This window comes from Candoia aspera, chromosome 7, assembly GCF_035149785.1.
Source record: "Candoia aspera isolate rCanAsp1 chromosome 7, rCanAsp1.hap2, whole genome shotgun sequence".
Taxonomy (NCBI): domain Eukaryota; kingdom Metazoa; phylum Chordata; class Lepidosauria; order Squamata; family Boidae; genus Candoia; species Candoia aspera.
Window position 1 is genome coordinate 79,044,556 of NC_086159.1, and position 15,516 is coordinate 79,060,071.

The 15,516-nt window shown below is 42.3% G+C and overlaps 1 protein-coding gene across 2 annotated transcripts in view; it reads right to left on the reverse strand.

Moving 5' to 3' along the window:
• Window positions 1-15,516, reverse strand: part of ARFGAP3 (ADP ribosylation factor GTPase activating protein 3) — a 48,428-nt gene that overhangs the window by 19,689 nt on the left and 13,223 nt on the right. The window contains exons 4-8 of one of the 2 annotated variants that reach the window (XM_063308252.1): window positions 11,786-11,917; window positions 10,288-10,371; window positions 1,938-2,019; window positions 1,425-1,484; window positions 552-596 (exon numbers count right to left, since the gene is read on the reverse strand). In XM_063308252.1, the coding sequence (XP_063164322.1) occupies window positions 552-596; window positions 1,425-1,484; window positions 1,938-2,019; window positions 10,288-10,371; window positions 11,786-11,917 (403 nt within the window). The remainder of the gene's footprint in view (window positions 1-551; window positions 597-1,424; window positions 1,485-1,937; window positions 2,020-10,287; window positions 10,372-11,785; window positions 11,918-15,516) is intronic. The other variant, XM_063308253.1, reaches the window with a different exon arrangement.

Genomic DNA, 15,516 nt, shown 5'->3' on the forward strand with positions numbered 1-15,516 from the left:
CTGCTGAAGGGAAAAATCAAAAGGCGCTGAAGGTCTAGTGCTTCATTATGTGTATAAACTCTTAAAATTATGGTGACATTTCCGGATTGTAATAACCTCCTTCAGGGACAGGAGAAAAGTGTATCCCCATATAACAGAATAGAATAGAACTTTTTCTTAAGGTCAAAGGCCAGTAACCTGAATAGCCTAGAAGTAATAAACTGTCCAGAAAATGTAATAAATAGATATTAACACAGTAAGACAGATAACATTCATCATCTGTTGCTAGATCTCTATCTAGACAACTGCATGCAAACTGGTTGAAAGCCACCCCAAAACGTAACATGTTACATACTGGGCTACCAAATAAAATCTCACCGCTCTTTGGTTACTTCAATAAAAACAGGAATAAAGTTTTGGAAGCAAGAGAAAATTGAAAAAGAAATTAGAAGCATGTGGATATATTTGCTGGAACTGATAATGCAAGCTAAGGAAATTAACATAATGCTCTATTCCACAGAAGCATGTGGAAATTGAAGCAGCAAAACAGGATAACTAAAACATCCAGTCACCTTTGTTAGGTGCAGTGCCTGAAGTATTTACATTCTCCAAGTTGGCTAAAATAAGACATAAAAAATACATATCACTAACTAAACAAACAATTGCATTTATACAAGACTGCAGCTATATTGATCCTAAGAGCCAATCTACCAAATTTCCCCTCAACCCCCCACCCCCAAAAGCATATGGTTCCGATGTCTGGGAGTTGTACCATTTGAGAATTATGGAAGAAACAATTTAAGTTCCTCCATGTTACAGGAACATATCTGTGACAAGTTAGCAAATCTCTGGTCTCCTAGAATAATGGAGGTTTTGATTTGTTCATTCATTTAAATTTTCCCCTTGTATACTGATATAGTTTAAACATGGACGCACCATGTCAACTGAAAAACAAGCATCAGGAATGAAGATCCAGACTACTTTAAATAGAAAGGTATTTCTGGCTGAATTGCAAAAATGCTGAGAGTATATCCAGAATTGTGGCTCTATTATATGGTGCTAATCACCATATCCTCAAAGAAACGCAGCTTCAATTATGCATACATTGTTGTATGCTGCTCAGAGTCACCTTGTATGAGATGAGCGGCCATATAAATGTGAACAATAAATTAAATAAATTAAATAAATAAGTATGCCAGATGTTATTGGAAGAAACACAAATTGTTGAAAAACTTCTATTCTAAAACATGTCTCAGTAATATAGCAATGATGTGCAAATCTGACTCAAATGCATCTTCCAAATTCTAGTAATAGTAAGCTGTTGAGGGCTGGGATAATTTTTATTACGAATTTGCTAACAAGTCAGCAAACACAATGTAAGATTTGTACTGTTTTCTCCAACCTGATACATCTTTAGACATTCAGAGATCTTTTGGACTGTTTACCTAAAGAAGCTTGAGGTGATACACTAAGGTAATCGACACTTGGTCCACATTCTGGATCTTCTAGAAATATAAAAAGAATAAACATATAAATGTTAAGGACTAATTGTTAGTACAGTTCTAGATCCTTGACCCACATACAGTTACCTTGATTCCCCGTTTTCCCAGTCAATCAACTTCTGTTCTCACCTATTTGAATTAAAGTCAGTTAGGGTATGCAGAAAATCTATCTGGACCTGCACTAATTACAACAGGCAACTTAAAAGTATGTTTTTCATCAGAGTGTCATATTTGTAGGAGTTTTCATGTGTGACAAAACTGCCATGGGTGACAATAAAGCAGCAAAAATAATCTAGTAAGTACTTTTGTATAGGTTTTAAAAAGCAATACAAAGCTATCTGCTATTTATCAAACAACCTTATAAAAACTAAGGGCATAAAGTTGACAGGATTTAGGAGTTTTATATTTTTGCTACATTCTGCTACACGCTTTAAAAACAAAGTTGCTAAACTATACCATCTTTGCTTTCTGAATTATTTTCTGAAGAGTTCTGCTGTGGATTAATAGTTTTCTGTTGTGATGATTCCCAGTCAATTACCTACAAAAAAGAAAAACCAAGTTATTAGCAGTGTGAAGTCCAAAGAATTAGAATTAAAATTAAGCTAATCAGAATTAGTTTAGGTACAGATTAATTTTCATAGCATATCTATCTATCTACCTTAATTAAGCTATTATTCTGACATGATCTCATTTAGAAAGAAAGCTGAAGAATCATATTGGATATGAGTATTGAGGAAGTTTTAGTTTCATGTCCCAGGCAGTTATGGTAGTGGAATATTTTTATTCATTCATTCATTCATCCAATTTCTATAGCTGCCCATCTCAACCAGTGACTCTGGGCGGCTCACAACAATAAAAACCATAAAACCATAAAACAATTACAATTAAAACAATTACAATAAAAATAAATATACATGGCTGCCAAGTAAACAATGTAAGATGTCAATAAAACCAAGAAACGGGACCATTACCACACTCGGGGCTCCAGACCTGGGCACATAATCAGGTCTTCACAGCCTTACAAAAGGCCAACAGGGTTGGGGACATCCTGATCTCTGAGGGGAGAATATTCCAGAGGGCAGGCGCTACAGCTGAAAAGGCACGCCTTCTAGTCCCCAACTGACATTCTTTGGCTGACGGGATCCGTAGCATGCCCAATCTACCAGATCGAATTGGACGGGTAGAAACAACTGGGAGAAGGCAGTCCCTTAGGTAACCCGGTCCCAAGCCATGAAGGGCTTTAAAGGTGACAACCAGCACCTTGAATTGCACCTGGAAGCACACCAGCAACCAATGCAGCTCCCGTAGCAGTGGTGTTACGTGTGTCGAATATCCGACTCCACTTACTACACGTTCAGCTGCATTCTGCACCAGCTGAAGCTTCCGAATGCTCTTCAAGGGCAGTCCCATGTAGAGCGCGTTGCAGTAATCCAGACGGGAGGTCACAAGGGCATGAGTGACAGTGAATAGAGCCTCCCGGTCCAGGAATGGGCGCAACTGGCGCACAACCCAAAGGTGTGCAAAGGCCCTCCTAGCCACAGCTGCCACCTGCTCTTTGAGCAGGAGCCATGAGTCTACGAGGACCCCCAGATTGCGCACCGGGTCCGTCTGGGGCAGTGCAACCCCATCCAAGACCAATGATGGAAAAACCTTGTCACTGGAAGGCCCACAAACCCAAAGCCACTCAGTCTTGCTTGGGTTGAGCTGAAGCCCATTGCACCCCATCCAGACCCTTACAGCCTCCAGGCACTGGGTCAGGACATCCACGGCATCAATCAGGCGGCCAGGGGTGGAGATATAAAGCTGGGTATCGTCAGCATATTGATGATACCTCGCCCCAAACCGTCGGATCACCTCCCACAATGGCCTCATGTAGATGTTAAATAGGAGAGGGGAGAGAACCGAGCCCTGAGGCACCCCACAAAGTAGGGGACGTGAGCTGGACCTCTCCCCCCCTATCAACACCGACTGGAACTGACCCCAGAGGAAGGAGGAGAACCAGCACAATACTGTGCCGCCAACCCCCAACTCCCGAAGCCGGTCCAGAAGGATACCATGATCAAAGGTTGCTGAGAGGTCAAGAAGAGCAAGGATGGTCGCACTGCCCCCATCCCGCTCCCGCCAGAGGTCATCTAAGAGTGCAATCAATGCCGTCTCAGTCCCGTAACCTGGCCTGAACCCTGACTGAAAAGGGTCCAGATAATCCGCTTCATCCAGGGTCCTCTGCAGCTGCCACGCAACCACTCTCTCCACAACCTTCCCAAAAAAGGGGAGGTTGGAGACTGGACGAAAATTATGCAGGTTGGTGGGGTTGAGCAATGGCCTCTTGAGGAGAGGACGCACCACTGCCTCCTTAAAGAGTTGGCGGGACCATGCCCTCTCTCAAAGAGGAATTAACCACCGCCCAGACCCAATCATGTGCCTCCTCCTGGGCAGCCTTGACCAAACAGGAGGGGCACGGATCCAATACAGAAGTGGCCAAACTAGCAGCTGCAAGGGCCCTGTCCACTTCCTCAGGTGCAACCGGATCAAACTCCCCCCAGATAACCATGTCAGACTTAGCTCCCGCAGCCTCCACTGGCCCTGCCTTAAGGCTGGAGTCCAACGAGGAGCGGATGCGAGCGACTTTACCTGCCAGATGCTCAGCATATTCCTCACAACGGCCCTGAAGGTAGACCCCCAAATCACTCCCTCCAAGGAGAGTCCAGGTCACCCAAAACAGGGCCCCTGGGCGGCTATCTGCAGATTCAATAAGGGTGGAGAAATAACCACGTTTCGCTGTCCTTACCACCACAAGTAGGTAGGCTCTAACAGCGGCTCTAGCTCATGTTTGATCGTCTTCGCTTCCCACCTTCCACCAGCGGCGCTCTGGGCATCTCTTAGCCCTCTTAAGCTTCCTCAGCTCCTCTGTAAACCACGGGGAGCCATGGGCATGGAGAGGCCACTCAGGCGCAATCCAATCCAAAGCCATGGCCACTCTCTCATTCCACGCGGCCACCAAAGCTTCAGTCGGACTGTGCGGCAGACTTCCCAGAACAACCCCAAGCTCCCTTTGAAACCCTACTGGGTCCATCAGTCGCCTGGGGTGGGCTGATCTAACAGGCCCAGCCTCCCTGCGGAGGGTGGTGATGCCAGAACACTGGAGGCTCACCAGGAAGTGGTCTGACCATGACAGGGGAGAAACTAAAACCTCCCCCAATATCAGAGCACTCTGCCACTGCTCCGACAGAAAAACCAGGTCAGGCGAATGACCACCAATATGCGTCGGGCCCTGGATTACTTGGGACAAGCCCATGGCTGTCATGGTAACCATGAACTCCCGAGCTACCTCTGACCCCAAGGAAGGCAAGTTGAAATTCCCCAAGACCATAAGCCTGGGGAACTCCACTGCCAGCCCAGCTACAGAGTCAAAGAGCTCAGGCAGGGAGGTCGCTACGCAGCAGGCAGGCTGATACAATAGCAACAGTCCCAGCTGATCCCTAGAGCCCAACTTAACAAACAGGGTCTCGCACCTGGCAATCTGAGGAGCAGCGCCCCTGGATGACTCCCAAGTGTCTCGGATGACCACCGCCACTACCCTGGGGTCTCAGCTGGTGCCACACCTGGAAACCAGCTGGGTACATCTCAGAAAGGGGAACTCCCCCTTCCTTTCCCAGCCATGTCTCCATAATACAAGCCAGGTCAGCTTTCTCATCCACGATCAAATCATGGATGAGGGTGGCCTTATTACAAACCGACATGGCATTTAGTAGCAGAAGCTGACAGCCCAGGGCCTTGAAAGTCTGCCAGATGGGGCCCGGGAGTGAGTTTGAGGGGCTGGAATGTGCCACAGGAACGATACACCTGTGGCCCCTTCCATGTAAAAACCTTGCCCCTTGTCTCCCACTGTATCTCCCTCTACCTGTCATTACTGGGATGTTATAGCCTGCCCTCATCCCTCCAGAGCCTTTCCCCCTCCCCTGTCTATCAAGCTCCATGCCCAGGCCCACACCTCCCACCTCACATACAACATACAATTCCCAGCCAGGCTCCTAGATACCTGAGGTGCTTCTGCAATATTGGCACTCAGCACCTCTAGTTAATCAAGGGCCCCTTTGTTAATATGTTTTCTACTACAGATTAAGGTTACTATGGTAACTAATCATTTTGGCCAGGTGAAGAGGTTGAATTTAATTGTCCTCTTTTCGGATGTTAATTTTTGCAGGGGGGGGGGGAGAAGAACTTGCCTGGACTTGTTTTAGTTTCAGTTTCCCTTCTGTGTAGGCTTGCAGAGAATATGCAGCTGAGAGAAATCTCTCCTCTCAGCAAACAGCCTTTAAATATGTTTGTTTTCTGTAAATAAAATTATTTTATAGAAATGCCTGGTGTGTGACTTTTCTGATCTCTCCTGGGCCAAAGGCTTTCCTAGCAATCTGCTAACACCCTTCTCCTCATCCCCCATCCACCAACCATACTACTGTATGCCTTAAGCCAGTCTCCTCTCACCAGACTGCTTAGGCTCCAATTACACAGTCCCTGTGATTCAAGCCCCTCCCTGGCTCTCACCCATGGGCAGGGGACATTTTACTATCGGTTTGCTTTTTGTACAAAAACACATTTATGGTTTGTAAGATTCCTTCTAATCCCAATTAAACAGATTTAAAATAATAATAAAATGTACATTTTATCAGTTATATGGAGCTCACTGAGCAAGTGAAGAGACAGAGCAAACGGGCTCGACAGGGAATTCCACTGAGAAGAAAGGCTGAGGAGAGAAGAGCCAGGGAGGTGTGAGGACTGCTGAACTATTCCCTGAGTGATGTTCACTGCTCATTGTGTAACAGGGCATTGCTTGCTGCTGACCTAGTTTTGAGCTCAGTCCATGAGACACATAAGGAAGCCAGCTCGCCAGTGAGCAAGCTTACTGAGTGAATGAACAGGACCTTAGTGAGACAGACACTTTTTTTGTGGTTCATCTGAAGAACACGGAGACAGAAGGAACTTTTTTTGTGACCCACAGAGAATGTGACATGTTTGCTTTCCTTCCAAAGACAGACTTTATACATGCTATAAGTGAAGGTGATTGCTCTCATGGAAGATAAGGTAAAAAGGTCCTGAGGCAAAGCTACAACTTATCAGGGAAAATGATGTACTCTTGGATCAGACACAGGAAGCCCCTGAAGAGGGAATATGGCATCAAGAAACTTCCTAGGAGACAGAAGATAGCCAGGTGAAAGGAATGGAGAGATGGAGGAACGTGATATATATTTAAAAAATCAGCCTGTCAAGAAGACCTCTCATTTCCTGAAGCATCAGAACAGACTTCAAACTCTCCACACTGTTGTTTCTGGACCCTGGACAAGAAACAGGAGCTGCCACCACAAAGAAATTGATTAAAAGGTTTCTCTGGGTTTTGCAAAGGGAGATTTTTCTGCCTGAAGTGAAAGGGACTAGAACAGTCCTAGTCTGTTAACAGAAGGGTGCTGCTTCCTGGGCCAGTAATTCAAGAGGAGACAGAAAGTGTCCCAAGAATTAGAATAATAGGATTGGAAAGGATCACAGAAGTCATCTAGTCCAAGCCTCTGTTAAGTGCAGAATCCACTAAAGCATCTCTGGCAGGTGACCACTCAGCTTCTATTTGAAGATTTCTAGTGAAGAAAAACTCACTGCTTTATCTTGGCAGCCTGTACAACATACAGCCAGGAAGTTCCCCCGACATATAGTCTGAACCTCCTTCCTTGGAGTCTTAACTCACTAGTTCTGGTCTTGTATTAGAAAATGAGAGAATAGAAAATAAGTCCATTCCTTCTTTTGTGTGACAACCATTCAGATATTCGAGGACTGCTATCTTATCTCCCCTCAACTGTCTCTCTTGAAGGCTTAAACATATAGAGCTTGGTTTCCAAACCTCTCACCTTCTTGGTAGCTCTCCTATGAACTTGCTCCCATCTATTACTGCCTTTTTTAAGATGTGATCCTCAGAACTAGTCACAGTACTCCAAGTAGGGTGTAACTAGGGCAGAGTAGAGTGGAACAATTACTTTCTGTGATCTGGATTCTGTGCTTCTATTAATGCACCCACTGTTCAAGACTGTTTAAAGCTTTTTGAATCTTCTCTTTCATCTTAAGTATTAACCATTTTTCCAAATTCGTGTCATCTAAAAACTTGATGAACACTCTGTCAACTCCCTCATCCACTTCATTGATAAAATGTGTTGAACAGCACAGGGCCCAGGATAGAGTCTTGTAGAATTCTACTCAATACTTCCCTCCAAGTTGAAGTAAAGCCTTAATGAGCACTTTTCAACTGAATCCATTCAGCCAATTGTGCATCTAACAATACAGCTCATACAACTCAGTTATACTAAGGAGAATATCATGAAGACTTCATCAAAGGCTTTGCTGAGGTTCAGATGCATTATGTCTATTGCATTCCCCAGGTAGTAATTCTGTTGAAGAAGGAGATATGGTAAAAGTGACACAATTTGTTTGTGACAAATCCATGTTAATTTTAACATGCTTATTCAAGTGCTCACAAATATGCTGCTTCATAATCTGCTAAAGGATCTGGGAGGGGATATATGATAGCAGTCTACTCTATTTCCCCAGGTAGAACTGACAGATTAAAACTACAAGGAAGACATCAGGAGGAACTTCCTGAGTGAACAAACTGTTAGCTAATGGAACAGATTTCCACATGAGTTTTCCTGCACTGGAGATTTTCAACAGAGACTGGATGCTCATCTATCAGAGATGCTCTACTTGATCTTGCACTGACCAAGGGATAGGACTAGATGACTTCTATCATCTACTGTCTGCCCAGCTGGTCTATGATAAAGTCCTACAAAGGTATCACTTTTGTCCTATCCTAACCAAAGCACATTCAACAGGATTTCTATGCTCCAATTCTGTGTAAGTACTAGTCTTCCTTTACATAACACCCACCCTTCCTGTTGGTTCTGTTCCTTTAAGTTGTAGCATTACCGTACCACGGGCCTGTCATGAATAACATTCCATTAACTTTCAGTGATGCCAGTCCCATCAAATTTGTCTTCCTGAGTTAGGATCTCTAGTTCTCCCTATTTTCCATCCTTGGTGCATTGATGTAGAAATACTTGAGGCTTCGGTTGGCATCACCTACCTGGAAAACCAACTCAGCTAAGACTGCAAGGTCCCATAAATTCCTGAGAAGGCTGTAAAAGAGGCAAGAGACTATGGATAGAGATCTTCATGTCAAAAAAAATGCAGGAAGGTTGGCAATGTCCCAAAAATAAGATGCTGGAAATATAATCACACACCATTCAATGAGGGGAAAAAAGGGAGACAACGTATAAAACTGCTGTGGATGCACAGGGAATTTCTGATTGAGCTAAAAGTTCGAAGTGACATGTATAGAAAATGCACCACGAAAATGCATCAGCAAGTAGCAAGTATCTGCAGAAACAGTATTAGAAGTGCTAAAGCTCAAAAAGGAACTTAGGGTTGCAAGGGAAGCTAAAAAGCAACAAAAGGGTGTGTGTGTTTGGCTGTATCAGTTAAAAAAGAAAGAAAAAGTAAAGGGCAGGTCTTATGCTGGGAGAAGATGGTATAACAGCGACAGGTGGAGGAGGGGGTATAATTCCTACTTGATAATTGTGCTTAAATGGCCCTGAGTACTGGCAATTCAAGGTAAGTAAAGAGATTATCAGGGGACACCTTGCTACCATAAAGGAGTTTAAGTCTCCGGGAACAGACAATTACATCTAAGAATCTTGAAGCAACTTGCTGATGTCATCTTGGAGCCCCTTTCTGTGATCCTTGCAAAATCATGGAAGAAGTACATTGCTTGGAGAAATGCAAAAGTTTCTATCTTCAAAAAGGGGAAAAAAGAGGACACTATCAACATTAATATTGAGTAAAACTCTGGGAAAAATTATTAAGCAGTCAGATTGTGAGCATTTAGAAAATAATGCATTGCTTGGACCTAGTATGGATTTGTCAAAAATAAATTATGCCAAGTTACCATCTCCTTTCAAGTAGTATGACCGTGTGATGGACCTAGCATATCTTGACTTCAGCAAAGCACCTGATGAATTCTCTCATTAGATGCTACCAGAGATGACAACATGTGGATTGGAACATACCACTGGATGAAAACAGAGATGGTTGAACAATTGTAACTAACGGATGTACATCAATGGTTGGAAGGTGTTGAGTTGCATACTACAGGACTTTGTTCTAGGCCTTGTATTACTCATTTATTTGTTTGTCTGTTTGTTTGTTTGACTTGGATAAGGGGTTAGAAACCATGATCATTATACTTGCGAAAGACAGAAAGGGGTTGGGTGGGAGTAGCATACATCTGAGTGTCAAGATTCAGGAGGATCTGGAAATCAGCATAAAGAATTTCAACAGGGACAATGCAGAGCCTTACATTTAGACAGGAAAAATCAAAGGGATAAGTATAGGATGAAGGACCACCCTGGACAGCAGTACTTATTGTTCCTTTTTACTTACTCTACAATGATCAGTATGTACCTAGATTATTATGTTCAGTTTGGGGCACTGCATTTTAGGAAGGACAATGACAAATTGGAACACATCCAAGATGATAAAGGACCTGAAAAGAAAAATCTAAGAGGAACAGCTGGATGCACTGATTTATTTAATCTGGAGAAGAATGTGGGGAGATATAACCAACTTTCAGCATTTTATTGTGATGCAGGGGCCAACAACATTTCAGGTGCCACTAAGACATCTCTAATGATGGTCCATGTTAGTTCACCTCCTATCATTCCACATATAGATAAAATTCCATGAAATCAAAAACTTTGGATTCATTCTATACCCGGGTAGAGCTGTGAGATGCAAAGAAGTCTTCTTCTTTCTCTTGAGGTGATAAAGGAGGGACTCCGCAGCCATCTATCCATAACTAAAATACACAGCAGGTCATCTCATTATATTTATTTATTCATTCATTTATTTTTCTTTCTTTTTTTTAAACCACCGCCTATCTCCCCCGAGATTATAAATGAACTAAAGCATGTCATTATGCTCTAAACATGATTAGCAGCAATACAAAGCAATACAAGTTTAGATTAAACTTTGATGTAAAGACAAAACACAGCTTTGCAACAATTACTGGAAAGGATGGATAAATATTGAAATTCTAATGACTGATACAACATTTTACTGTGGCTGCTAAACTTCTGGCAGTCTTCACTAGGGACAAATAATCTTGAAAATCTAATTTCTTTATCCATGGCTATTTGCCAGCTGGTGCTGATAAAGTCCAAAATATCTGGAATGGATTGTTTGTCTTCTCAGATCCAGACAACAGAGTCTGTTTTTTTTTTTAATGTCGACTATAAGCAGCTGAGATCAGGGCTTTTACTGGGTCTGCATCAATCATTCTGCTGCAGAGATTAAGTCGGCAGCTGATACACATGTTTTAAAGATTAGCTTCCAATTTAAGGTTTTTGCTGGCTCTTTAGTTTGAATTGTTAATTTCTGTTAAGTTTTAGATTAAGGAGGAATATATTTTATGACTGAAATTCACTGGGACCCAAACCACCAAGGCATTACTATTTTTAACAGCCTTTAGTGCTGGGTGGGGAAGTCCTTATGGCCAAGGGTGTACATAAACTTTTTGGGGGAAGACTACAATCTACAATGCGGATGGAACAATAACACATACAGAAGTGGGAGTTTGTCAGGTTTCTTTGATTTTTATTTGTTTTAAACTGTGATATTTTAGGGCTTATATTATAGTTTTCATCGGTTTCCTAACTAAACATGGAAAAAACTGTACCATCAGTTTTCTGCAATCATTACACAACATTGCCAAATTGGCTGTGAACAAGATGAAATTGGTGATGGAAGTTAACATGCCACGTGATCCCATGCTTGTAATTAGTAAGGCAGCAAGCTCTTTGGATCAGATTCAGAAAAGATGTTCTGGAGTGTATCCATTACAATTCTTTAAAGCAGCTGCACTTCTTCCCCAGATCATAGCCCTAGTAATTAGGCTCAATAATTTCAGTCAAATGCAACAGTTTTTGCAAAGTATTTGTAGGGATCTAACCAGGCATATGGACTTTGCCGCACAACAAGAATAGCATGGTATATTTTATCTTTGCAAATGAACTGCTTATATAAGCAGAAATGCAAAGCAGAAAGATAAGATTAATACTCATACTAAAAATACAGTATGCTTTACCTTTCCAAATTAACGGCAGCATTTTAACCTATGTGAATACCATGAGATTTTTCATTTTAGCTTTATAAATATTAGGATGACTGAACAACACAAGATCAGCAAGCACTGTAAAATGCACATTACTTACATCAGTGCCGTATTTCCGTGTTGCCTGAGCTGCAAGGGATCTAACCTTGTCTCTGTAGAGCTGCGCAGTACGACTGCTATACTTGGCATTGGTATCATTTGTGGCACAACCATGCTGATGAAAGAATGCAGACTAAAAAGGAAATACCAACAAGATGTGCTTTTTAAAAAAATGGGGGACGAATTTGGGATAAACAAGTAAACTAATTCATTATCAAGATAACTTTTTCAGTTATTCAATTAAAACAGTTTATTTGTACTCTCATCCTCTACATGAGATGCCCTTGAAGACTACCTGGAAACTATGGCTGGTCTGCAATGTAGCAGCTTGAGTAATAATAGGCGCTTCTCACTTCACTCAGGGAACACCAATTTCAAGAGCTGCACTGGGTGCCAGTTGGTTTCTGGGTGTCTTTCAAGCTGCTGGTTATTATCTCCAAAGGCCTACATGGCTCAGAACCTGCATATCTTTTGGATTACCCACTTCCAGCAGTTATCTGCCCATCCAGTAAGATCTGGGAGGGAGGATTCTCTCTGGGTCCCTCCTTTGAGGGAATGTCATCTTCAAGGGCCACAAAGGGAGCTCTGTTCCATTGCTGCCCCCCTTTCTGGAACAGCATTCCCCAACCCTGCTGGGATTTAGGGAGGCCACCAAGATCTGGCCATTTCAGGAAGCCTGGGGAATTAGATATGGGCCCTTCTGCAACACATTTAGGCTGCTGAGTGCGTGTGCCTCACTGCAACAGAATGGATGGTGGTATAATGTGTACAATTTGCATTGCTTTACTCTTTGTACTGAAATGGAGCATATGTCACTTAGAGTTGAGTGCTACTGAAGTGGAACATAATCCTGAGTAAAATAATAAACATATGCCCAAATGTGTGTAAGTTTATGTTTTTAGTCTCAGCTACTCCCAGAGATAACACAATGTTAAAAGTATCTATGCAAGATATATTCTACAATAGTATTTATTTATTTATATTTCAAATTTCCATCACCCCCCATTTCCCCCAAAAAGGTTGTAAGACTAACATTATAAATTGCAACTGGCTTCAAATATTATTGCGTGAGGTAGAGTATCACAGAACAATATTAAGTTGTTGTTTTTAATCATTAAAAATCATGGTTTGCAAACATCCATGCTGCCTAGAGAGAAAAGCTGAATGACAATAGGCTTTAGTCTTACCCACTGATCAAGGACTACTACAAGAAGGTACTATTTCCTTTCCAGATGACTTTTTTAAAATTTATATCAAGCAGAGAAGCTTTCCATGCTTCTTCCTGACACAGAGCATATTCAGCTGCTACTGACTCTGGACACAGTAGTACTGTAGTAGCAGTTGTAGTTTTAATTTTCCTGTGTCTAAAACCAGGTACAGTACAAAATAATAAAATGCAACATCAAGAGATTAATACAATAGCACACTGTAATTCCATTAAAGATCACAACCAAAATAACATGAACGGCCTCTAATATTTAAAGCAATAATTAGAATTTATACCTGAATACAGGTAGTCCTCACTTAACCACTTGTTCAGCGACTGTTCGAAGTTACGAACATGCTAAAATAAAGTGACTTATGACTGGTGCCCAAACTTATGGCTGCTGCAGTGCCCCCACGGTCACGTGATCGAAACTGCCCACTCTTACGACTGCAGGGGCACTTCAACTCCCACCTGCCTATCTCCACTCCCATCTCTGCCCTTTGGGCCACTTTGCATTCTGCCTTGCGGGGCGGCAAGCAGCACCAGAACCGCGTGCTCTGAGGCTGCTCACCACATCCCAGGAAGCTGCAGCTGCCTCAGCAAGCACCAGCAAGCACCAACTGCCTCCTCTCCCAGTTCCCTGCACCGACCTTTATGGACCCTTTTCACTGCCTTTGCTTTCTTCTTTTCAGACCCAGCTTCTCCGGCGAACATCTCCTACACGTGGCTCCCTCAGCCTCCATAGAGCTGTGCTGACTTGGGAAAGTTGGCTTCAAAGGCAGCGCAGCTCTCCAAAGGCAGTGGCTGGGATGGCTGTGGCTCCCTGGGGCCTCAGAGCCATGCAGTTCTGGGACTGCTTGCCACCCAACAAGGCAGGGTTCAAGGCGGCCAAAGGGCCGGGCTAGGGGGAGATAGGCGGGTGGGGGAGTTGGAGACAGACCCTTAGCTTACTGAGGCTCAGGGCTGGGAGGGACTGAGGCTCAGAACTGGGTTGGGTTGGGGTGGGTGCTCAGCTAATAACCAGTAAAATTCACTTAACAACGGCAAGGGGAACTGCCTGGATTGCTCTTGCTAAGCGATGCGATCACATGATATCTCACATTATGACCGCATTGCTCAGCGACAGATATTCTAGTCCCAATTACCATCGTTAAGGGAGGAGTACCTGTAACATGTTTCTGCACATGTAGTACTTAAACCAGCTTCACCATGGCTCATGAAAATAAATATTTTAATTGCTTTCTTTTTGATGAATCAGATTCCAGGTATAATTCTAGTGGAAGCTGGTTCCAGAAGATTGGCCCTAGATGGAAAAAAATTCTCAGCTGTAATGTGGTTATTTTAGGCCCTGGCTAGACGACTGGGTTGAGCTCACAGTCTTGTGAGCTACAAACAGATTGTCCAAATAGCCAAGTGAGTGGCATTTAGAGAAACTGTACAACATACCTAAATATGAAAAATGGGTTATTTTAAACCAAGCAATGAAAAATCAGAAAGTTCATAAATAAATAAAAGTTCATATCTGCTTCCTTGTCTATATGTTAACACTCAGAGTATGAGAAATAAACAAGATGAGCTTCATCTTTTAGTACAGAAGAGCAAATAATGATTTTAATACGTGCAATCCACACATGGTGGGAAGACTCCCAAGACTGGACAACTGCAGTTGAAGGGTGTCATTTTTTTTAAAGGGAAAAAAAGTAATAGAAAGAAAAGATGAACTGCACTGTATGTTAAAAAATAACCATTCCTGCTTAGAAATCCAAATTAATTAAATTGGCAATTGGCAGTGCTGTAGAGAGCGGCTGATTAAAATAAGTGGAGAAGGCCTTAAGAAGACTATTGTTGCTGGTATTTACTATCATTCTCCTAATAAAGACATGTAGATGATATATTTCAAAAGCAAGTTGCAGATCTTTTAAAGTAACAAAAAACTGTAGCGATGGGAAGGTTTAATTACACTAAATTTAGGTTTAATTACACTAAATAAGGTTTAATTACTACTAAAAGGTAGAATTCCACATTTGCCTTTTGAGATACAAACTCTGCCAAGTATAGTCCTTCCTGATTTGCTGACAGCTTTTTCTTCAGAGTGTGGAAGAAGATAGAAGGTTACTCTTGACTTCATAATAACCAACTTCAAGTTGAAAAAGTCAGAGCAGCAGGAACTTTGGGGAGAAAATTGTAATGCAATGCTGAATTTTTTGGTTTTAAGGAAGTTAATGCCAAGTGAACACATATCAAAAAGTAAATTTTAAAAGCTCAAAGCAACAAGAAGTTTACTTCTATGGCAAGAGAGGGTTAAGCTAAAGGAAACTCAAGTTGGATGGGAGTCCTTAAAAGCAAGATATTAAAGTACAGCTGCAAACAATTGTAGGCAGTTTCTCTATACAAATGTACAGTATATGGGGAACAAATAGAAAGAACTAAAATTCTTAATGCAGGAAAGTGAATATGATTATCAGGCATTACTGAAACCTGGTGAAATGCAGGGTTTGAGGAGATTACTTATTCAAAAGGAAAGG